Source organism: Saccostrea cucullata, unplaced genomic scaffold, assembly GCF_032062105.1.
Source record: "Saccostrea cucullata isolate Sc308-1 unplaced genomic scaffold, CSIRO_AGI_Scuc_v1 ctg571, whole genome shotgun sequence".
Classification (NCBI taxonomy): domain Eukaryota; kingdom Metazoa; phylum Mollusca; class Bivalvia; order Ostreida; family Ostreidae; genus Saccostrea; species Saccostrea cuccullata.
In genome coordinates, this window is record NW_026932178.1 from 474,870 (window position 1) to 501,228 (window position 26,359).

General features: G+C 34.9%; 1 protein-coding gene and 1 pseudogene across 1 annotated transcript; both read left to right on the forward strand.

The window, feature by feature from the left end:
- Positions 1 to 8,336: 8,336 nt before the first annotated feature.
- LOC134234593 (uncharacterized) lies at positions 8,337 to 12,729 on the forward strand (annotated as a pseudogene).
- Positions 12,730 to 20,846: 8,117 nt separating this feature from the next.
- LOC134234594 (uncharacterized) lies at positions 20,847 to 24,082 on the forward strand. The gene is made up of 2 exons (XM_062716669.1): positions 20,847 to 20,881; positions 21,765 to 24,082. The coding sequence occupies exons 1-2, from the start codon at positions 20,847 to 20,849 to the stop codon at positions 23,782 to 23,784; spliced, it is 2,055 nt and encodes a 684-aa protein (XP_062572653.1). The 3' UTR covers positions 23,785 to 24,082.
- Positions 24,083 to 26,359: the final 2,277 nt, after the last annotated feature.

The window sequence follows — 26,359 nt, forward strand, 5'->3', positions numbered from 1 at the left end:
ATTCTCAATCCCCTGCAATATTTAAAAGAAGTGTTGAACATTTTCTGCTTATAAAACGCAATGATTCTGTGTGATTTTTTTTTCTTTCTCTCTATACTGAAATGCTGATGTTTTTATTTGTTTGTAACATACTGGTTGATTTTTTATTGTCTAATAATTGAAATTTTATCTATTGTATATATGCATTGTATATGTGTTTTTTAAAGAAGGCCCCGAGGAAGACTAGTGTTCGCACTAATCGGGTTACCTTCTCTAAATAAAGTATTATTATTATTATTATTATTATTATTATAATGCACTACTGTTAGATGAAGGATATGGAGATAAAGAAACAGTATACAATCTCAAAGTCCATAAAACAATACAAAATAAGAGCAGAGCAAACACGGACTCCCGAAACATCAGAGGTGGGATCAGGTGCCATGGAGGAGTGAGCATCCCCTGCCGACCTGTCACCCCCTGCTGTGTGCTCCTTGTCATGATCAGTAAAATAACGGAAAAAATCCGTCGTCAATTCAGTATATAAATAATAGACAAACAATTGGTATAAAAAACGTCAATCAGCATTTGACTCAATGATAAACTGTATTTGCTGACAAGGTCATTGTATCGACCATAGAACTTACGAAATGATGACTTTAAACGAGACTGCTGATATTCTTGTTTCGTCAATTTGCTTGTCAATAATTTACCTCGTTTTAGAAATTGTTAATACGCAGAGCATGCTCTTGCGTATTGCATCAACTGAGATATATATACTCCGTTTGCAGGTGATATATATAAGACACCGTAGAGATAAGACGTGCTTCAAGTTGCTCCTGATTTTACCTGATATACCTATACAGTTTTTAATGCGCCTTAATTGTTTTTGATTTGGATTATGATTCCTGTGTTAAAAATACAGTGTAATAAATCAAATGATGGATGAAAGCTCAGGTTCAAGCTTTTTCAGACCAATTTTGGATTCTTTTTCTGAATTCACAAATCCAATAAATGACAGTCAGGATAAACTACAAATTAATGTGGACTTACCCAGCTTCCTAAAGGTAACCACCAACAAAAGGAGCATTACTGTGAGTGTTGACCAGGTAAAATATGACACCATTTTCTCATATCTTGAACAGGAACTAACTTTTGAAAAAACTACAAGAGGAGATGGCCATATTTTTAAAACTAATTGTAGATCGGTTACGGCTACAATATACAGAAGCACCTCAGTACTACACATTCAGGGTAGTTCAGCAACAACATGGTGCGAGAAATTCCTTGAATAAATAAGTGTCTATGCCTGTGATATAAACGACTCAAACATTATTCTTTCCCAACCACCACCACATATGGCATCTACTCCTATGAGGAATACATCCAGTATTGTGCAGTGTAATGAATCAAAAGAATGTAGCAAGTGTGGTGATTCAGCTCTACGTTTGGAGGAACTTTCGTTATTTGTTCATCGTCTAACACAAAAAGTTGAGTCCTTAAAAAAGAAACTGGGTGAAAATGTACAGAAAAGCTTAACCAGTTCAAGTACTCAAACAATTCCGAAAGTCTTCAAGAATAAGGGCAATTGTACCGATGATCTGCCGAAGGGATCCCAAATCGTCACTTCTAGACATGTGCAGTGTGACAATGTTCTTACGGAAACATCAAAAAATGAATGTTCAACAAATACGAAACCAGAACCACATGTGTACAGAAAACCAAGAAAGAATTCCCTTCAAAAACCTACTCCAAATTCTGCGCAACTTGAGAAATCAACACTCATCATTGGCACTTCAATTTTGCAAAGAATTAAAACCCGTGGGTTAAATTCAAATATTCGTGTGAATACTAACAGAGGAGCCAGTATCTCATTTATTCGTAAAAAATTACGTCAATACGATGTATCTTCTTTGGAAAATATCATTATCCAGGCCGGAGGAAACGATGTATCAAATCAGCGCGACAAGGAAGCAATAGAAAATGACTTTTGCGAAATAGTAACGGATCTACGGAAGAGGAATTCAAACATTCGTGTTTTCGTATCCGAAGTCATGCCAAGAAAAGATGCAATGGTTACCGGTGTGAATGATATTATCAACTTTGTGTGTGAAGAATACGGTGCAACAGTTATTAAATCAAGTCGGATTTTTAATGACTGGAATTCCTCATTGTACTGGAAGGACGGCATACATTTGTCAGACAAAGGAACCGCCTCTCTGCTGAAACTTTACAATGAACATGTCTCAATTCTATCCGATGCAACCTCCGCCCGTGTCCATGAAGTCTACATCCTGTTACTACTGTGGAGAACAAGGCCACTCATCCCGGAACTGTAGACATGGTAGCAAAGTAGACTGTTGGTATTGTGGGTAACCTGAACATAAACAAAAGTTTTGTCCATACTAGAATAGGGGCAATGAATGTCAGGCCGAATATACAGAGAGTATTTCCTTAAGTCTTCAAAATAATTTTTTACCTCTCCAAACTGTTTGTTCAGAATGTAACCAAATATTATGTATATGCAATGTAAAAAATTCCCCCATCGTTAAACACATTAAAAATCCTCAGGTAAAATATGCACCTCCAAAAAAAAAAAAAAAGAAATTCCCTTAAAGCTGTGCAAATATCTATGTCTGAAAATAAGATTAACAAAAGTCTTGCATGTGAAAATCTTAATTCAAACAAAACTATAAGCACAGCTAATAAATGTACTCCAGTGAACACTGAATTTGGTCTTGTAAAAAAGGGATTGGATGAACAAAATTGGATGAACTGAAATTAATTCTACAAAATGAACGATCTATGGATGTACTGGGGCTTTGTGAGACTTTTTTTACAGGACCATATTAGTGATTCAGATTTGAGTATAGATGGCTATGTACTTGAAAGAAAAGATAGACGAAATAAGGCAGGTGGTGGAATAGTAATTTATATCTCAAATGAATTATCCTATAAACGTCGAAAAGATTTAGAAATCAGTAACATTGAGACAATATGGTTAGAAATTAATTTAAAGAACACAAAACCTATACTTTATTGTTCTGCATACCGCCACCATCTGCCCCTTCCTGCTGGGTGGAAGACCTAGCGAGAGAGCTGAATTGTGCCCCCTGCTGTGATGACCAAGAAATCATACTTACAGGTGATTTTAATGTAGATTTGCTTAAAGACCCCCCTCAATCTTGGACATCTGCTCTTGAAGAATTTGGACTTACTCAACTAATTACCATACCTACTAGAATAACACCTCATGTACCCTTATTGATCATTTTTACACTACCCAACCTGATAACATCTGCAAAATTCAAGTACCACCCATAGCTATCTCTGACCATTACCCTGTTTGTGCAACCCGTAAATCTAACAGCATGCAGCGTAAGGGAAAATACACTGAAATTCAATACAGAGATTTTAAGAATTTTAATGAGGAAGAATTTCTCTCTGATTTACAAAGTGCCAATTTTAATGTTCTTAAAAATTTGCAAAATCCTAATGATATATTGGAAAACATCTATAGCATGTTTAATACCATTCTCAATAAACATGCTACGGTAAAAACTAAACGTGTAAAAACCGAATCTCGTCCGAAATGGTTAACACCAGAAATTAATGATGCTAGACAGTTACGAGATTATTATCATCAACATAAAGACTTTGATAATTTTCGTCATTGGAGAAATAAAGTTACTCTGTTGATTAATAATGCAAAATGTATGTAATACAAATCAGCAATTGACGAGAGCTCTAATCCTAGAGAAATGTGGAACTATCTTAATCATTTAGCTTCCAAGTCGAAAAAATATTTCTCCCACTCTTATTAAAGACAATGAATCAGAAATTGATGATTTACAACTAATCGTAAATGTTTTAAATGAGCATTTCACAAGAATTTCTGACAATTTATTAACTAAAACACAAAATCACAGCTTTAATTCTCAAAATTAAAAAGAATGCACGAAGTCCAAACTCAATGACGAAAATGTGTTTAGCTTACTTCCTATAAGCCAGGACGATGTCTTAACTATGATACGCTCACTTGACATTAATAAATCAGCAGGTGTAGATGTCATTGGTCCCCGTCTCTTAAAACTTTCTGCAAATGTAATTTTTAAACCCATAACTCATCTCATTAATACTAGCATTACTAATGGATCTTCCCTTCCCAGCGGAAACATGCTAAAGTCACCCCCATATATAAGAAAGGCGATAAAAGTGATCCCAGTAATTACCGTCCAATATCTATCCTACCAACTTTGTCAAAAATTTTTGAAAAGCATATTGCTAATCACGTACGTGAATTTACGAGATCTTCTGACCTCATTATGAGCTCACAGTCTGGTTTTAGGGAATTCCACTCTTGCCAAACAGCACTAACCAAACTTACCGATAACTGGTTGCATGAAATGGACCAAGGAAATTTAATTGGCATAGCTTTTCTAGATTTTAGTAAAGCGTTTGATTTAGTCAGTCATGATATCTTCTTAGAGAAATTACGACATTATAATTTTGATTCACTAACAATCAAGTGCACGTGGTTCCAATCATATTTAATCGAAAGGAAGCAAAGTGTAAAAATTGGCGCATGTTCTTCCGATATTTTACCAATCACAGCAGGGGTGCGACAGGGATCCATTTTAGGCCCACTCCTATTTTTATTGTATATAAATGATCTTCCTTTATGTGTAAATTACTCTAATATTGATATGTTTGCGGACGATGCAACTCTGCATTTACCTAACAGCAATGTACATAACATTGAAACACATTTAAATTCTGATTTACGTGAAATTGAAAACTGGTGTTTACAGAATCAAATGATACTGAACACAGACAAATCAAAATGCATGCTTATGTGTACACAACAAAAAAGATCAAGATTAAATAACCCAGTACTTGATGCAAAAATTTCTGGCAAAAACTTGATAAATGTTGAAGTTGAAAAACTCCTAGGTATTCAGATAGATCAATCTCTTCAGTATAATTGTCATGTTGATGCAGTTTGTAAATCCCTGAGATACAAATTATTTACGCTCCGTAAAATTAAGAAATTTCTTCCATTAAGTACAAGAAAATTTTTCTATAATGCATACATTTTGCCTACAATAAACTATTGTCTCACAGTCTGGGGTAATACGTCCAAATGTAACATTGAGAGAATTCATAAGCTTCAGAAACGGGCTGCTATAACCTAAAATATAATTTTTGATGAATTTGCTATTAGAAAATGCATTGCTGATATTTCAATTCGCTTTTCTGCAAATATATTGGAGATTTGACAATTTTCTCTATATAATATGGTTAACTTTATTCTTTAACTTTAAAGAAATACTGTGGATAAATTTACACAACTTTGTGAATTCAGAGACATTTTTATGTGATAAAAATCCCAAACTACAACTAAAGTGGATCAGTGATAAAGACCGTACACAGACATTTTATATAACATAAAATATTGCACAAAAAATGTAAGGTTAAAAGACTATTAATCCGAGCTTTAAAATATTAAAATCCAGGTTGTATATGTTGTCTTCTATATAACCTCAAACAACGCGATGATATCGCAAAATCTCGCAAGCACTTCCAATACAAAGAAAATGGACTAAATCTGAGAGCGATGCAGGTAGTAATAACGATCTTGTATGTAAAAATAGGTGGAAAATCTTATCAAAAGCCCTGCACCAAAGTAATTATGCGAAAATAAAGTTCTCGCAGATGAAATGTGATTTTCAGTACTCATTATCAAGAACCCCCAAATCGCTGGTAATTCGCAAGGGGCTCTAAATCTGAAATCAAACTTTGAAAATATAGAAGTAACTATATCATTTCAGGAAATAGAAGAAAAAAGTAAAATAAAGAGCGCAATTGTACGTACATATAAAATTACCAAAGACATGAAAACTAGTTGAAGATATTTTGAGATTAAAGATCTAAGCCTTGTAGTAGCGAAGTTTAATGTTGAAGACGGAAAACTGATGAAACATTTAAATGACCAAAGAAAATAACTGTAAAAGCAAATTAAACATTAAAAAATCATTAAGCATAAAAGGTTATTGATCAAGAAATGAAATTTGAGAGAAAGAAACTTAGACAAAGGCAATGTTTCACAAATTAATGCAAATTTGTGGTGGAAAGAGTTGTCCACTTGGTATCTAAATTTAATTTGAAAATTTATTATATTTTCAGATAAAATGAATAATAAGTGTCAATTCAAAATTCAAGGAAAGCATGAAGGGAAAGAAAATATCAGAAAACATCATAAACAAGAAATATATGGTGATAATGAACAGCATTCATGATCAAAAAGTCCATTTAAACAAAACAAAATAGGGGCAGAGTAAACACGGACCTCCAAAACATCAGAGGTGGAATCAGGTGCCACGGAGGAGTAAGCATCTACTGCTGACCGGTCACACCGGCCGTGTGTTCCTTGTCATTGTCGGGAAATAACGGAAATTTCCGTCGTCGTCATTGTATCGACCATACGGCATAGAACTTACAAATAAATTTACACTTTTTGGGAGGGTAAATTATTACTGTAAAAGCAGAAAATTTCTTTGGGGATCAAATTTCGAGTATATTTAAGCAAAAGGACAAAAATGGTGGCCAGAACTTACAAATTCTGTAGAAATACAACTAAAGTCGTAACAAAGACAAGAGTCCCATGGCCTCATCAGAGTTACTTGTGTGATGTCATTCTTTAAAGACCTCCCTTGTAATACTTATTGTGGCCCTGGCACCCCTGCCCCCTGGGTCATGATTTTTACAATTAGGAATCTAAACTAACCAAGGATTCTTCCACATAAGTTTCAGCTTCTTCTCTGGCCAATTGGTTCTTGAGAAGATTTCTTAAGTTTTTTTCCTACATATGTCTTTGCTAAAATTGGATTCCTTATTGTGTTCCCACCCTGGCCCAAGGGGTCATGATTTTAAAAATTTTGAATCTTAACTACCCCAGGATGCATTTAACATTTTCTGGCCCAGTTGTTCTTGAGAAGTTTTCTTTCTTAAGATTTTTTTTCTATATATTTCAATATAAAATATGGATTCCCTATTCTGGCCCGCCCTACCCCCGGGAGTCATGATGTTTACCATTTAGAATCTACACTACCCAAGAATGCTTCCACATAAGTTTCTGCTTTTCTTGCTAATTGTTTTTGAGAAGATTTCTAAGATTTATCCTCTATACATTTCTATGTAAAACTTCGTATCCTTATTGTAGCACTGTCCTACCCGAAGGGGTAATTTGTATTACTTAAGATTACTTAGTAAATTCCTATCAAAATATTGTATATGATGTTTGAACATTACTACATTGTTACTTTCTGTAAATTATAATTGTGCTCTTTTTGCCTATCTACATTAGACATGAGGAGGAATACAACCTCTTGTTCATTTTATATAATTATTTGACTAGAATTCATGCATTTCCTGAAGCACCGTCCCTTGATGTATTTTATAGACTGACAACCATCATCTTTTAATATATTTACAATATTTGCACACCACCATGTTAAAATTGGTTTAATCCTTTTATTATGTTCATTAAGGAAAAGTTAATATGGCTTTTTACAATTGAAAATGTGTGAATCTTAAGATTACTAAGTCAATTGATATCAAAATATTGTATATGTGTTTGAATATTTCTATATTGTATTAACAATATTTGCACACCACCATGGTTAATTGGTCTTATCTTTTATTATGTACATTGTCTCTATCATGATTGGAAAAAATATTGTATTGTATTGTATTGACCAGTACTGTTCATTGTATTAAATTAATACTGTTTCAAGTACACGTAATAAAATTTTATGTACATAAGGAAAATCAAGCTCAGAAGTCAATTAAAACCTAATAAATAGGTAGGGGTGTATTTACAGAATTCTAAAACATCAGAGATGAGATCACATGCCATGGAGGGGTAACCATCCCCTCTATAGGTAGTATCCAAAAAATGATTGAATAGAACCAGCATATTTGTTAAGAAGGATTGAATTCCTCACAAACAGGGGTCTGGGATGTGCCTTTAGGCCCGAAGTAGGTATGCCCTTGTGGAAGTCAAGAGAAAAGCATTTGTTCTTCTCTTGATTTAATTTAAAAATGTAATCTATTCTACTTTTATCAAAGCTTGCCTGGTATCAATTAAAACTATGACTGTTTTTGTAGACCACAAAGAAAATATATGTGCGTGCATTTCCTTCACATTTTTTGTTCATTGAAACATATCTCTTAAAATCAGCTGTCAAAAATGCCATCCCATGATTTTAATTTCAATGATACAAAAAGGAAATATAAATCAAAACGAAAGTAGATGGATTTTTGTTAACTAAATATAGCACCTGAAACTTTTCAGATCTTATCTTTCAACATGGACTCCATTAGAGGCTCACAAAATCATTTAATGTAAGTTTTAATGAAGAAACGTATGACGTATAAAATGCTTATATTGTGTAAATCAGTTTCTTTTCAGACTTTGGTAAATAAATAATAACCTTAGAACGAGGGAAACACGTGAAGCAGTTTATAAGGTAAATAATAGGCCTATGGTACAACACTGACATCTTAGACAATTTGGACCTGCTATTAATATGACATTTTTCCCCCTGAAAAAGTTCGATTCCATGTTGATCCCATCGAGGACCTAGGCATTAAGATTTATTGAATTAAATATATTTGGAGATGCATTTCAATTTCAACATGACTACTGGGAGTATGCTATGACTATGTTTTGCTTTTCTGGAGATGAGAAGTTTTTGGTTCATATTTTCTCAAACTCTCTTTTCTGTATAATTTCATGACTTATATGATGACATATAAGCATGCATTTTATACAAAATTATAATAAAATTCTTATTTAAAGTTATTGAAAATTCGAATTTCAGATGATGTTTGATCGATACGTCCATGTACTTTCAAACTATTTAATTTTAACTTTATCAGAATATTTCAGAAAACTGCGATTTTATTGTGTATTTATGAAAAATATACATGTATTAAAACTGTAATTCAGAAAATTTAGAGTAGGAACTATGTAGATATTTCTAAACATTCTTAAAATCTGCAGGTATAAGCCTATTTCTTTGAAATATAGATTAGTGTTTTTCTGATGATAACTACATGTCCTACAGGTATATTGATTTATATTATTTTTACCAGTAAAAGATCCATACAACACATATCAGAGTCAGTGTTTGTGGGACTGTGTCGTAAAGTGGGGACCTCACAACTGGTGGCCATGAGGAGAGATGTGGTGGACATCACGGATATGGTGGAAAATCAAGTGACAACAAGTGATGAGCTTAGTATGATGATGAGTGGAAGTGAAGGAGACGGATTTAGACTGAAAGGATCTGATGTGGACATTATGTTCTGGCCAAATAATCACCGTGTGATCTGGGAATTATCTCAGTCTCAGTATTACAACACACACAGACAAACACTGATCCTCTGTGACTGTTCTCATAGTCCACCAGGATTCACTCTGTTATATTTATTGTCACCAAGCATGTACAGAGAAATCCAGACAGCTTGTGTTACTATGTATAATAGACAATATACACTGGACAAAATTGCTAACGCACCACCTAAAAAAATTAAAATTTATACTCCGAAAACTTGTTTTAGATGTATTTTATGTTTAAATAGGTGGCCTTAGTTTTTAAATAGACATTTAAATGCCCAAACGGATAAATGGATGCAATGTTAACTGAAGCGTAGCTGGTCTTTAGAAATGCTTAAAAATCGTGCTCACGCTTTTTGGAAGAATAAATCGTTACTTTCTTTTTTGTGTTCTTATTATTGTTGCATGAAATCATAAAACCTCAAAAAAAAACCGACGGGGTATGCGGCGTTTGACCACAGAAGAGCGTGGCAGGGCAGTTGGTATGGTCTCTGCAGGGTGTTCCTTTAGAGAGGTAAGTTAAAACCTAAATAATTTAACGATTGCCGATGATATTGGCTAAAACATGATGCAGCAAGCTTATTTAATGACAAAAATATCTTTTCTAGGTAGCCACAGTGTTAAATAAGCACCACACATTAATTGCAAGGTTGTACCGGAAATTCGTGGAAACCGGAAGTGTGGGGGACCGAGCAAGAATTCCAAAGCGCCGGGTAACTACTAGGGGACAGGACAGACACATCGCATTATCTCACCTGAGAGACAGAGGCACCACAGCTGTTGCAACATCAACGATGATCATTGGTAACCATCAATGCAACATCAGTGCGCAAACAGTGCGAAATCGGCTTAAAGAGGTTGGTTTGCGGGCAAGACGGCCATTTGTTGGTGTTGTATTGACTCAAAGACATCGACGGATCCGACTGCAGTGGGCAAGACGACATTTGAGATTTACTCGTGCTGACTGGGCAAATGTCTTATTTACCGACAGGACAAGGTTCAATTTACGGCGTTCAGATGGAAGATTGAGAGTCTATCGCAGGAGAGGTGAAAGGTACAGTGCACCTTGTGTGAAAGAGAAGGGGCAGTTTGGAGGAGGGTCTGTAATGATCTGGGCGGGGATTTCTTTACATACAAAGACTCAGGCCATAATCGTGAATCAAGATTTGAATGCTCAGAGATATCAGGATCTCATCATCCGTCCTTGCCTAATACCACATTTGCGAGCAAATCGCGGGATGATCTTTATGCAGGACAATGCTCCATGTCATACTGCAAGGACGACAAGAGAAATGCTGCAGAGGAACAACATCCGGGTTTTAGAATGGCCGCTGTGTAGTCCAGATCTTAACCCAATTGAGAATTTGTGGGACGAGGTGGATAGGCGAATTCGACGACTTCCTGCTCAACGAAATCTTGCAGAACTACAAAGGGACATTTTGAATGAGTGGAACAATGTGCCACAAAGATTTTTACATAATTACATTTATTCAATGAGGCAAAGATGCCTAGCTGTTATCCGAGCAAATGGAGGCCATACCAGATATTGAAGTGTGAATCTCATAATTGGGGGTACTAATGTTTCATAAACTGTGCTCAGCGCAACTGTTCAATAACTTTGCATCAAATCATGTTTTATTTTCTGTATTATAATAAATTATTAAAATAATATACTAATACGATTTTCTTCCGTTCAAATTTAAAACAAACAAAGAAATATTAAGTGGTGCGTTAGCAATTTTGTCTAGAGTATATCTAGTTCTAAATACATACAGATCATGTGTTCTGGATTAATAAGAAAGTCAACTCGGCATGGACCTTGTGCAAGTGGAAGAATCAGAACACTAGAATATGATCGAGCCATCTGTTTCGTTTGTGACCTTTGGCCTCCATCTGCCTCCTCATGGACAGACAGGTGTCACTCTTGGCCTCCGCCTCATTTTTATGGATGATATAGTTAAAAATGGATGTCACTTTGTAGCAATTGGACATAAGCTAGGCATATACGAAGATCATGAATGGAGAATTTCTTTCTCTCTGGCAGAGCAAAAACTTGTGTATGCAATGAACCACTGTCAGTTCTTGACATACGGCCTACTTAAATTGTTCTTAACAGAAATAATAAACAATGGAGTATGTGATGATGATAAATTATTGTGTTCCTATCACATGAAGACAGCAGTTTTCTGGGTGATTCAACAAAATACAATACCTCACTGGTGTCCACAAAATCTCCTGGGGTGTTTCTGGGTCTGTTTTAAACTCATCCTTAAATGGGTGTATGAGGGGGTCTGTCCTAACTTTTTTATTCCAGACAACAACATGTTTCTGAGTAAAATTCATGGCGCCAAACAACATCAGCTATTTTTTAGACTGTATGGGTTGTATGGGAAGGGTTTAGCATTCCTGTTATACATTCCCACCATCCGGTCTTGTATTATAAATGTTCTACATAACCCCAGACTCTCCATCTGTACAAATGATCATACTCTGATTTCTGAGGCTGAGTTTGATGAAAACGTATATATTGAAATACAGACACATGAAGTACTACGCAAATTCAACATACAAAGTTATATGAGATCTCTACAAACAATAGAACAGATGATAGGTTCACCCCTCCTGACACAGTATCAAAACTTAATGCTTCAGAGACTTACAGCTTTTGTCCTTCGGAGCATTGCTTTTATATTTCACATGGAAACTTGCACACATAAAAACAAACTTAGGTATAGAGCTGACAAAATCTCTTGTCATATGCTGAAATTAGCAGCCAAGTTTGGATTCTTTACTGACATGCTGTACATAGCCATGTTTTATTACAAGACACTTAGATACATGGAAGCTTTATCTATTATACAGATGATCAATGTCAAGTTAGCACAGCCATATGTGATGTATGGGTATAATGTAGATACAGAGATGTATACTGAGGCTGTAGGGGGACAGTCCTGGTCTACAAAGATAGGACAGGCTGTAGTATGGAATATGACTTGACAATGCCATCCATTACATCAGTGAATTGATACCAGAACAACAATCTGATCTTCAGAACGAGGGGCCTACATAATATATCCCACCCTATATACTGTTATACATGCTAGAGTTCTTGTGTTACAAATGTAGACACAATGAGAGCACAGACAGCTCTAGATGATCTACAGACCCTAGTTCACTATGATCAGGGACAGCTTATACGTTTATATTTCAGAGACATACCATGTCAGATTCTGGGGATCTGTCAACAGGTGACAGGGAACCTCCAGGTTGCTCTATACTCATACCAAAATTCTCTCATACAAACAGCTACACAAATGAGAATGGTGCAGGGAGGGTTCCTTCTTTAAAATCACCTAATAAGTAAAAAACGCCAAACATTTATGAAAAATTACCTGGTTAATGTCCCTTTATTTTTATTTTATGGTCTCTGATTTATTCTTTAATTTAAATTAGGAGGTCCATGAGTATTAATGAGTCTTCTTAGGCCTGCTGATCTTCAGCAGATTTGTGGAAACATTTATCCCATCTTTATTCAAATGAAAATCTTTGGTCTTATATTATGTTAAAAATCAATCCTGCCACCAAAAACTTGTGTAAGGTTGTAATATCATTGTTTAATGTCAAGCTTTGATGGATTATGGAGATCTTTTGAATTTTTTCCCGGTAGACAGGCATGTATTAGGAATATTCCTTATTCATGTATAGGGAATACAGCACTTTAAGTAAAGGGAGATATCTCAAGCCATGAACAGGGAAAGTTCGATTCTTATTCTAGAGATCTCCATTTTTTGCAGCACATTTTGAAGAGGTTTATAAATTTGTTTTTTTTTTTTTTACTTCAAACGCATTTAATTCCTCGTCAAACCGTTTTTTACTTGACAACCTGATGATATTCAAATTAGTTTTATTACATAAAATATATACATGTACAAAATATCATTTTCGGGGTGTTTTCAAAGTTTGTATTCGTTTTTCAAAACGGGGTTAATGGTCTTGTTTGAACAGAATTCTGACGGACTGACATATGAAGTAATTTAGATATATTCTACTTATACGCAATCTCTCAATTAATTAAGTTACAAGTTTTGAGGTTGTGTTCTGAATATGTTGGTGAATAAAACAGAAAATGGTAATAAAGCACTCTACATTACTGCCTTAAAATTCTTCGAGCGCCGGAAAAAATAAACATGTACATGTGAACATGTGTAAACAATAATGCTTAAATAAACACAGCTAGATTTAAGTAAACAATGTATGAATATTGTTCTTAATGAGACGTTTTGTTTCAATATAAAGTAAGTGAATACAAGATCCAGCCGGTCGTTAACTTTATCGGTTATATTGGGAAACAAATCACCGCTAGGGGGCGCGAGCTGGACCAACCAGTAACGTTTCAGCAGTATCAAAAACTAACTTACAAGATGTCTGAATTTTCTATTCTACACTGGTTAAGTAGTGATCCATCATGGAAAAAAGCAGAACTGGCATTTAATAAAATTAAATAATAATTTAAGACCTGTGTACGGTGAATTGGAATATGAGAAGGTACATGTACATTCTACATGTAACGAACAGTTTTCCAGTTCAAAACTCCACAAATCAGTACAAAATAGGTGCGTTGCAATCACGGTCCTCCATCTACAACACAAGAGATGGGATCAGGTGCCATGGAAGGGTAAGCATTCCCTGCTGATCGGTCTCACCTGCCGTCTTTGTTCTAGGCACTTCGATTTGTAGCGTTATATATATATATATATTATAACAGTAACTTGATCCGAAGGGTCGTATCACGTCGAGTTGACAGGCGCAGATCATCAGATCTAACGAGACGCGAAGCGTCGAGTTTGATCTGATGATCCGCGCCTGTCATCGAGATGTGATACGGCTCTTCGGATCAAGTTACTGTTATAATGATAAATTTATTATATACCCCCTTATAACTGGCTAAATATATCAAAATAAAACTTTAAAGATCAATTGTATTAATATCTATCCATAAACCAAAGCATAATAACAAGGGACTTTTTAACGCGCAAGAAAAATAACGTCATGTTTTTGCGTACTACGTCATCAGTTTCAGAGAGTGGTGATATGGATTCAGAAAACCACAGTGTGGTGATCCGGAAAATCGGATCAAACTCGGTAAAATTAACAGTAACAAAAACAAGGAAATTGATGGGTATATAATAAATCTCTGTATTGCATAATTTATAAGAACTACACCAAAAATACGACTTCCTTCTTCCGGACATTTTAAGGAATCATTAAACTTCCATAATAATAGCGTACAGAACAATGATCGTTTTTCTACATGGCGTAGTTCCATCGCGGGCGTACAAATGGTTACATTTCCTGAAGAGGAGTGAGTTGTGATCGCCGAAATCCAGTAATAAAATCCTAAATTACAACTAAAGTGGAATGACCAATGATAAAAATCCCAAACTACAACTAAAGTGGAATGACCAGAGATAAAGACTGTACACAGACATTTTGTATAACGTAAAATATTGCAAAGACAACTAACCCAAGCTTTAAAATATTATAATTCAGGTTGTATATTTTGTCTTCTACAAAACCTCAAACAATGCAAGGATATCGCAAAATCTCGCAAGCATTTCCGATACAAAGAAATAAACTAAATCTGAGAGCAACGCAGGTAGTAATGGCGATCTTGTATATGTAAAATAGGTGATAAATCTAATTTAAAGCCCAGTACCAAAGTAAATATGTGAAAATAAAGTTCTCGCAAATAAAATGTGACTTTCAGTAAAAGAAAAACGATGGTAATTCGCAAGGGTCTCTAAAACTGAAATCAAACTTTGAAAAATACCAAGGTAACTATATCATATCAGAAAATATTAGAAAAAAGTAAAATAAAGAGCACAATTGTACAAATAAAATTGACAGACATGAAAACTGGTTGAAGACAATACAGATATTGAAGAATACAACTTAAGTCATAACAAAGACAAGAGTCCCATGCCCTCACCTGGGTAACTTGCATGACAACGAGCACACGGCGGGTGTGCCCGTTCGGCAGGGGATGCTCACTCCTCCATGGCACCTGATCCCACCCCTGTTGTTTCGGGGGTCCGTGTTTGCTCTTCTCTTATTTTGTATTGTTTTATGGACTTTGAGATTGAATACTGTTCGTTATCTCCATATCCTTCTTGCATGGTGTCATTCTTTACCAGACCCCTTCTCCTTGTTATACCTATTGCGGCTGTACCACCCTCACCCCCTGGGTTATGATTTTTACAATTAGGAATGTACACTACCTAAGGATCAACATAAGTTTCAGCTTCTTCTCTGGACAATTGGTTATTAAGAACAAGATTTCTTTAGTTTTTCCCTATATATTTCTTTGTTAAAATTGGATTCCCTATTGTGGCCCCACCCTACCCCAGGGGGTCATGATTTTAAAAATTTAGAATCTTAACTACCCCAGGATGCATTTCACATTTTCTGGCCCAGTGGTTCTTGAGAAGTTTTCTTAAGATTGTTTTCTATATATTTCAATGTAAAATATGGATTCCCTATTGTGCTCCCACTCTACCCCCAGGGGTCATGATGTTTGCAATTTAGAATGTGCATGTACACTACCCTAGAATGCTTCCAAATAAGTTTCAGCTTTTCTGGCTGATAGCTTTTGAGAAGATTTTAAGATTTTTCTTATATACATTTTTATGTAAAACTTTGTATCCTTATTGTGGCACTGCTCTATCCGGAGAGGTAATTTGTATTAAATTAATACTTTTTCAGGTACGACTGTAATAAAATCTTGATGTACATGTGGAAAATCAAGCTCAAAAGTCAAATAAAACCTAATAAATTGGTAGCGGAGCAAATACGGACCTCTAAAGCATCAGGTATAAGATCACGTGCCATGGAGGGGAAAGCATCCCCTCTATAGGGAGTATCCAAAAAGTGAGTAAAGAGAACCAGGATATTTGTTCGGAAGGTCTGATTTTTCTCACAAGCAGGGTCCTAAAAGGTGCATTTAGATAAAAGTAGGTATGCCCTTGTGTAGGTCAAGAGAAAAGCTTTTGTTCTTCTCTTGTTTTAATTCAAGTAATCGATCTATTTACCTTGATCAAAGCTTGCCTGGTTTCAATTAAAACTATGACTGTTTTGTCGACCATAAACAAAATATAACGTAGATGAATTTCCTACACATTTTCAGCTCACCTGAGCCGAAGGCTCAAGTGAGCTTTTCTGATCAAAATTTGTCCGTTGTCTGTCGTTGTCGTCGTTGTTGTAAACTTTTCACATTTTCATCTTCTTATCAAGAACCACTGGACCAATTTCATCCAAACTTGCTAAAAGTATCCTTGGGTAGAGGGGATTCAAGTTTCATCAAATGAAGGACCACGCCATTTTCCAAGGGGAATAATTATGAATAAGTGAAAAATTAACGGCATTTAAAAAAAATCTTCCTCTCAAGAACCACTGGGCCAGAAAAGATAAAACTCATGTGGAATCATCCACAGGAAGTATAGATTCAAGTTTGTTCAAATCATGACCCCCGGAGGTAGGATGGGGCCACAATGTCCGATCAAAGTTTTATATGAAATATATAGGAAAAATCTTTAAAAATCTTCTTCTAAAGATCCGTAGGGACAGGAAAGTTGAAACTCATGTTGAATCATCCTCAGGTAGTATAGATTCAAGTTTGTTCAAATCATGACCCCCGGGGGTAGGGAAGGGCCACAAAGGCCGATCAAACTTTTACATTGGAATATATATAAGAAAAATCTTTGAAAATCCTCTTCTCAAGATCCATAGGGACAGGTAAGATGAAACTCATGTTGAATCACCCTTAGATAGTGTACATTTACGTTTGTTCAAATCAAGACCCCTGGTGGTAGGGTGGAGCCACAATGTCCGATAGAAGTTTTATATAGGAATATATATTGGATCTCCCATGGTTTGTAGCTGGATATGAATTATATCAAATGAGTTGTGTGATTTTTATCCCCGAGCCTTGGCATAGGGATAAAAAAAAACACACATAGAGTTGGATAAAAATCATATCTAACTACAAACCATCGGAGATTCTTTTTATCCTATGTTTATTGTTTCACAACCTATGTTTAACACTATTTTTATATGGGACTCCGCTATATTAACACTATTTTATATGGGACTCCCCTTTATTTTACGTCATCACACTAACGCAAAAGCTATTGTGACGTCATAACTGCACTTAAGTGTGGGATATAAAAACGATATCACTTGAGCTATATCTTCGGGAGGAAGGGGTAAACATGGGATAAATAGGAAAAATCTTTAAAAATCTTCTTCTCAAGAACAACTGAGACAGGAAAGATGAAACTCATGTAGAAGCATCCTCAGGTAGTGTATATTCAAATTTATTCAAATCATGACCCTCGGTGGTAGGGTGAGACCACAATGGCCGATCAAAGTTTTACAAAGGAATACATGTACAGTGTTTATAGAATTTTTTTTAAAATCTTATTCTCCAGAACCACTGTGCGAGGAAATATGAAACTCATGTGGAAGCACCCTCATGCAGACAGTGTAAATTCAAATTTGTTCAAATCATGACCCCCGAGGGCAGGGTGGGGCCACAATGGCCGATCAAAGTTTAACATAGGAATATATACGAAAAATATTTAAAAATCTTCTTCTCAAGAACAATTGGGACAAGAAAGATTAAACTCATGTTGAATCATCCTCAGATAGTGTTCATTCAAGTTTGTTCAAATCATGACCCCTCGGGTTAGGATAGGGTCACAACGGCTGATTAAAGTTTTACATAGGAATATATAGAGAAATCTTTAAAAATTTTCTTCTCAAGTACATGTACTGCAAAGCCACGATCAGTGTTATTTATGTAGAAGCATCCTCAGGTACTGTTGATTCTAGTTTGTTCAAATCATAAAATGGGGGTCCAAGTTTTACATTAAAACATATTTTAAAAAATCGTTTTCTGTGGAATAGCAAAGCCATAGTTAGTGATATTTATATGGAAGCATCCTCAGATAGTGTAGGACTAAATTTGTTCAAATCATAACCTCCAAGGATAAAGAAGGGCCACTATGGTAAATCACAGTTTTTCATAGGAAAATAAAGAGAAAAATCCCAATAACAGAAAAGCTACTTTTAGTCATATTGACATGTAAGCATACTCATCCATTGAATATTTAAATTTGTTCAAATCATGAGTACCCTTTGGGGTAGGGAGGGAAGCAATGGGGAGTCAAGTTCAATTTATTACAAAGTAATATATAATATGTACAAACAAAATGTTAAAAAAAATCTATATTATCTTTTTCTCAAGAAGTTATATGCAATATTGATACGGAGGCATTCTCAAGTAGTATTAGAATTAAAGCCCTCTCACGAGCCCTCACCCTCCCTCTCAGTAAACTTTTCAGTTCTGATCTGATTGATGTGCTTTTTCCTAGCTGATGTGCTCAGGTGAGCGATGTGGCCCATGGGCCTCTTGTTATTGGACGCCAGGAGGCGGTCGGTTATTACTGTCTTCCTTGGAAGACGGTATTGTATAGTTGAAGTTTTTTTACAGTCTTCGGACTATGCACTTCCTCTCTTTTGTGATTGGTAGAAATTGCATGATGAAAAAATTTTCAATTATTTCATTGGTTGAAATGCTGTTCAAGGCAAGGAGATAACTTTCTGATGATCTAATTTTCGTACGACTTAACAATTTTGCAAGATTTTCAATCTTATAAAAATGACAAAACGAACAACAAAATCAGCAGTAATTATTTCTTAATAACATGATATTTTTTATAGCAATAAATAAAAAGGTCTCTATAATTTCATGATAAATATAATAAAATTTTTATTGCTTGCAGGCTTTACAATTTGTTATTATTCTTTTCACCTTTTTGTTTGAAAAAGGAATGGAAGCCGAGGTTTGCCGAAAGCTCTCGGCCAGTCAAAGTTTACGGAGATGACCGAGCGACAACCGTGGTAGGGCTAATGCCCGTTAAAAGCTAATTTAGAAATACAAAAGCAAGAAATTCAAAAGAATTATACGGCCTGATAGGTGTAGATCAGTTTACTGTTTAAGATTGTTGCTAAAGACGGTAAGCTTTTTTAAAAAGCTCTACTTGTTTGATATGAAAGTTTGAAGTCGTCGTGCGTTTCTGCGGAGTTAAAGCAGTTTAAATTAAATTATTGAACATTCATATGATTAAGATAAGCGAACAACAAAATCAGCAGTAATTATTTCTTAATAACATGATATTTTTTATAGCAATAAATAAAAAGGTCTCTATAATTTCATGATAAATATAATAAAATTTTTATTGCTTGCAGGCTTTACAATTTGTTATTATTCTTTTCACCTTTTTGTTTGAAAATGGAATGGAAGCCGAGGTTTGCCGAAAGCTCTCGGCCAGTCAAAGTTTACGGAGATGACCGAGCGACAACCGTGGTAGGGCTAATGCCCGTTAAAAGCTAATTTAGAAATACAAAAGCAAGAAATTCAAAAGAATTATACGGCCTGATAGGTGTAGACCAGTTTACTGTTTAAGATTGTTGCTAAAGACGGTAAGCTTTTTTAAAAAGCTCTACTTGTTTGATATGAAAGTTTGAAGTCGTCGTGCGTTTCTGTGGAGTTAAAGCAGTTTAAATTAAATTATTGAACATTCATATGATTAAGATAAGCTTTTAACCTTTAGTTCTAACCTTTAAATGTAAAAACTACTGTAAGATCACACGACACTTTCCTCAAAAACGTATAACTTTTCCTCAAAATTTGTCATTGAAGTAAAGGTACTTAAACAAGTTTCCTCACGAAAAATGAGGGTAACTTACCAAGCAGAGTCATATTTCTTATATACCCCTTATGGGAAATCTCTTGAATGGCCTTTATCACAATTTTGGGTGTACTTATACCTATAAGAATTTTGAAAACAATGTAGAAATCAGAAGAGAATGACAAATATGAATATAATACCAAGAGTAACAGGACATACCGGTATATTTGAGGAACGTGTCGTATGACCTTAAAGACAAAAACATCAAACTTCCGACAGATCGAGTTGGTTTGTAACAAACTGTGCACGGAGACGCAGCGGACTATGAGTAGTTTGCTTATACATGTATTAATGTATATGTATTATGTGTTGAAGAAAATCCTGTAAAGTCGCAAACAAATGCACAATGTCACTGAGATATATTTATTAACAGATAAATATAAGATATTTTAATAACAGATCAAGCATTCCAGTTTCTAATTGCTTCATTGAAAGGACCAATTGGTTTGCAGCCGAGTTTTGATTCTTGCGTCAATATATGTTAATTGTTTGTTCATTTAATTGTATCTCTTAAAAAGTTAGCTGTCATTAATGCCATTCCATGATTTTATCTTCAATGATACAAAAAGGCAAAATATATCAAAACGAAAGTAGATGGATTTTTCTTTTTACTAAATATAGCACCCGGAACTTTTCAGATCTTACCTCTCAACATGGACTCCATAAGAGGCTCACAAAATTATTTAACGTAAGTTTTCATGTAGAATTGTATGACGTATCAAAATGCTTATGTTATGTTAATCAGTTTTTTTTTAAGATTTTGGTAAATAAATGATAACCTTAGAAAGATTGAAACATGTGAAGCATTTTATGAGGTAAACGATAATCCTATGACACAACACTGACCTCCTAGCCAATTTAGACCTGCTATTATGACATTTTTCCCTAAATAAAATTCGATTCCATGTTTAAGATTTATTGAATTAAACTATACAAGTCATGGAAATACATTTCAATTTCAACATGACTATGCTACTATGTTTTGCTTTTCTGGAGATGAGAATTTTATATTTTCTGTAACTCTCTGTATAATTTCATGACTTATGTGATGCTATATAAGCATGCATTTCATACAAACTTATGTGATGCTATATAAGCATGCATTTCATACAAAATTATTTAAAGTTATAGAAAATTCTAATTTCTGATGGTGTTTGATCGACGCGTCCTTGCACTTTCATAATATTTAATTTTAACTTTATCAAAATACTTCAGAAAACTATTTTATTGTGTATTTAGAGTAGGAACGATTTAGATATTTGTAAACATTCTTTAAATCTGCAGGTATAAACTTATTTTTTGGAATATAGATTAGTATTTTAATGATGATTACTACTGTAAAATCACATGTTTTCGTGGGGTCAAATTTTCGTGGTTTAAGGAAAAAATATTGGTTCGTAGGGATTTGATTTCGTGGATTAGAAGCTTTTTAGTACTTGAGCATATGAAAATTTACATTTAGTGGTGGGCATGAATTCATGGGTCTCCTCATATCTCGAAAACAACGAAAATTAAATCCCCACGAAAGTTAGTGATTTCACAGTATATTGATTTTTTTTTATTTTTACCAGTAAAAGAGCCATACAACACATATCAGAGTCAGTGTTTGTGGGACTGTGTCGTAAAGTGGGAACTTCACAACTGGTGGCCATGAGAAGAGATGTGATGGACATCAGGGAGATGGTGGACAATCAAGTGAGATCAAGTGATGACCACAGTAGCATGAAGAGTGGAAGTGAAAGAGAAGGATTCAGACTGGAAGGATCAGATCATGACTTTATGTACTGGCCAAATGATCACCGTGTGATCTGGGAATTATCTCAGTCTCAGTATTACAACACACACAGACAAACACTGGTCCTCTGTGACTGTTCTAATAGTCCACCAGGATTTACTTTGTTATATTTACTGTCACCAAGCACGGACACTGGAATCCAGACAGCTTGTGTTCAAATTAATAACAGACATTATATATCTAGTTCTAAATTCATACAGTTCATATGCTCAGCATTTATAAGAACGTCAACTCGGCATGGACCTTGTGCAAGTGGAACATTCAGAACACTAGAATATGATCAAGCCATCTGTTTTGTTTGTGACTTTTGGCCTCCATCTGCCTCCTCATGGATAGACAGATGTCACTTTTGGCCCCAGCGTCATGTTGTTGATAATATAGTAAAACAAGGATGTCACTTTGTAGCAATTGGACATAAGCTAGGATGTCATGAACACCTTGAATGGAGAATTTCTTTCTCTCTAGCAGAGCAAAAACTTGTGTATACAATGAACCACTGTCAGTTTTTGACATACGGCTTGCTTAAATTGTTCTTAACAGAAATTATTAACAATGGACTTGGTGGTGATGATAAATTACTGTGTTCATATCACATGAAGACAGTGGTTTTCTGGGTGATTCAACAAAATGTAATACCTCACTGGAGTCCACAAAATCTCCTGGGGTGTTTCTGGGTCTGTTTTAAACTCATCTTGAAATGGGTTTATGAGGGGTTCTGTCCTAACTTTTTCATTCCAGATAACAACATGTTTCTGAGTAAAATTCGTGGCGACAAACAACATCAGCTCTTTATAAGACTGTATGGGTTGTATGAGAAGGGTTTAGCATTCCTGTTACACAGTCCCTCCATTCGGTCTTGTATTACAAATGTTCTACATAACCTCAGGCTCTCCATCTGTACAGATGAACATACTCTGATTTCTGAGGCTGGGTTTGATAAAAACCTATATAAGGAAATTCAGGAACATGAAGCATTACACAAATCAAGCATACAAAGTTATATGAGATCTCTACAAACAATAGAACAGATGATAGGTTCACCACTCCTGACACAGTATCAAGTCATGATGCTACAGAGACTTACAGCTAATGTCCTTAATGAAACTGCTTTTATATTTCACATTGAAACTTGCACACATAAAAACAAACTGATGTATAGATCTCATAAAATCTCCTGTCAAATGCTGAAATTAGCAACCAAGTTTGGTTGTATTACTGACACGCTGTACATAGCTATGTATTATTACAAGACATTTAGATACATGGAAGCTACAACTATTATGGAGATGATCGAGGTCAAGTTAGCACAGCTACATGTGATGTATGGGTATAATGTAGATATAGAGATGTATACTGAGGCTGTAGGAGGACAGTCCTGGTCTACAAAGATGAGACAGGCTGTAGCAAGGAATATCCGACTTGACAATGAAATCCATTACATCAATGAATTGATACCAGAACAACAGTCTGCTCTACAGAATTTCTGGCCTGTATTATACGTCCCACCCTATATACTGTTATACATGCTAGAGATCTTGTGCTACAGACATGTAGACACAATGAGAGTACAAACAGCTCTAGATAATCTACAGACCCTAGTTCTCCATGATCAGGGACAGCTTATACCTTTACATCACAGAGACATATCGTGGCAGATTCTGGGAATCTGTCAACAGGTGACAGGGAACCTACAGGCTGCTCTAAACTCATACCAACAATCCCTCAGACAAGAACCATACAACAAAATACAAACAGCTACACAAATGAGAATAGAGCAGGGAGGGTTCTCTTTATAAAAATCAGTTAAATAAATGCAAAACATTAAAAACAAATTACCTGAGAGTGATAAAGTCTCTTTATATCTTTATTTATGGTCTCTGATTTATTCTTTAATTCAAAATATGCGGTCCATGGATATCAATGAGTTTCCGTAGCCCTGCTGTTCTTCAGCAGATTTGTGGAATATTTATCACATCTTTATTCCAATGAAAATGGTTGGTCTTATTTTGTGTTAATAACCAATCCTGCTACCCAAAACATGGAGATATTGTAATATCATTGTTGAATGTTAGGCTTTGATGTATTATGAAGATCTTTGGAATTTTTTCCCGGTAGAAATATCTGGGCTTTAAAAGTTGACCCAAAGTTATGTTCAACTTCCATCTTATTGTCTTTAATTCGAAAATAAATGAACTTATTATTCTTACAAATGAATTTAATTGTTACTCTTAAGAAGAATCTGCTTTAGAGAATGAAAAAAATAATTTTCATTTATTTGACTTTTTCCATCAGTAAGCAGGGCTGATAATTTTAGTTTAATTTTCAATGATGAAAAAGTAAGAAGAATCAATTGGAAGAGAAATTTTGTCGTTATACCTTAAAAATTGTGTTCCTATACAAAGAACTATATCCGGTATATTGCATATATTTACCCCCACAAAAGTCAAATTTTGAAAAATTCTTGAAATGTACTGAATTCCATAAATTGTATGAAAATAGGAATTAACAAAACATAACATAGTTTCAAGGTAGTTAATTGACTATTTTTGATTTTATGACGCCACAAACTCGTCCGATTTTATATCCTTTTTTTAGAAAAAGGACAAAATGGATAAAATTTCTTCAATTTTAGCTATAAAATTTATAGAACACAAGTTTGCTCAGGAACGATATTCACATATTTCATTGATATTATCAATTTACAAATTATATCAAAACATTGAGCCTGGCCTCAAGACCATAAATTGAGAACAGACTTAAGTCAAAATTTTGATTTTTAATATCTTAAATTTCATTCAATGTACTAAGGGTATTACCTTAAAATTTTGCAATTGTTCGAACCACTTCAATTCAAACATATGATGAAAATTTTATTTTATTATTAAAATTAATTCTAAATTTATATAATTTGAAATTTTGACTTAATTCTGTTCTCAGTTTATGGTCTTGGGGCCTGATCAGACCTGCGCTTGGTGATTTTTACTCAAAATATCGACGTAATATAGATATTTCTGTGGAAATCATGGAAATTTTAAATTTACGTTATTTTTGTGACGTCATTTTAAACATTTGACGTCACTGATGACAAAAATGTTCAGTGCTTTGAAGTCAGCAAATATCCCCCTGTGATAGAACATTATTATAATTTCTCCGTGAAAATTTGAATGGGGGGGGGGGGGGCGAAAATTGGTCATTAATGAATAAAGTCCTTTGTGCGTAAAAGTCTAAAATTTCTAATGTTCTGCTGAGCGGGCATGACAGATCGATGTTTGGACTTTGAATGAGATGTTGGACCAGTTGACGAGATGTTGGACCACTTACGTCACAGAGTGGGTGGAACTTAATCTCATTTTCATTCGTTGGTATTCAACAGTGACGGACCTGATGTTACATCACGGAAGACAGTACAAAAACCATGTATGTCAAACCAAAAAACTGAAAGGTGTAACAAAATATTGTTACACCTTGGAGAGGACTTATATAGGCCATGCCTGATGTCCGATCCAATTATGTACTTTAACATAATAAAATATTGATTAAATAATATATATATATATATATATATTTATTGACCGAGTTCTCAGACAAGAACTCAGACATTCTCAGACAAGAACTCAAAAAAAATGCGTTTTGTCGACCCTCTTCCCAAACTCTCTGGCTTCGGCGTCAGGCAGACAGGTGTGTTCTTGGGTCCGACGAAGCGCAAGTTGCCCTCAAACTACGTCAATAAATGCATCTTTTTAAAAACGGAGTTGGTCAAATAACTAAAACAGGTTATTACGGTCAGAAGTATTTGCCTGAAGTTACTCTGTTAACCCTCACTCTCTGCAGCCTTCTATACCTTTTATTATGCACCCACTGTTAGATAAATAAGATTCAAGATGTGGACCAGTTAACTAAAGCATATTTTCTATCTCATAAACTATTCTTCTGCTTAAATTAATGAGAGGCCCATGGGCCACTTCGCTCACCTGAGCAACTAGCTAGGTAAAAGCAAAAATAGGTACAGTATTGAAGTTTAGATATAAAAGTTAGTTCCAGGGAGGTGGGGAGGGGAGTAAATGAACAAACTTAAATCAATTTTTTTCCACAGAAGCTTTTAAATTAATTCAAATATGGTACATATTGGCTTTTCTGTTCATATGATGATTTTATTGATTTAGCCTTTATATTCCTATGTATAACAATGATCCACTACAGTGGCTCCTCTATTCTCCTGGTTGGTCATAATTTGAACAAATTTCAATCTAAATTACCTTTTTCTCGAGGAGAAGATTTTTAAAGATTTTTCCTATGTTGAACTTTAATACCCCATTGTGGCCCCATCCTACTCACGAAAGTCATGAATTGAATACACCTGAATCAACAATA

Excerpts from the sequence above, each read along its gene's own strand:
- LOC134234594 (XM_062716669.1), top strand. The coding sequence starts at position 20,847 with ATGGACTCCATAAGAGGCTCACAAAATTATTTAAC. Across the intron at positions 20,882-21,764 it reads GGCTCACAAAATTATTTAAC|TAAAAGAGCCATACAACACA; the intron begins GTAAGTTTTCAT and ends TATTTTTACCAG.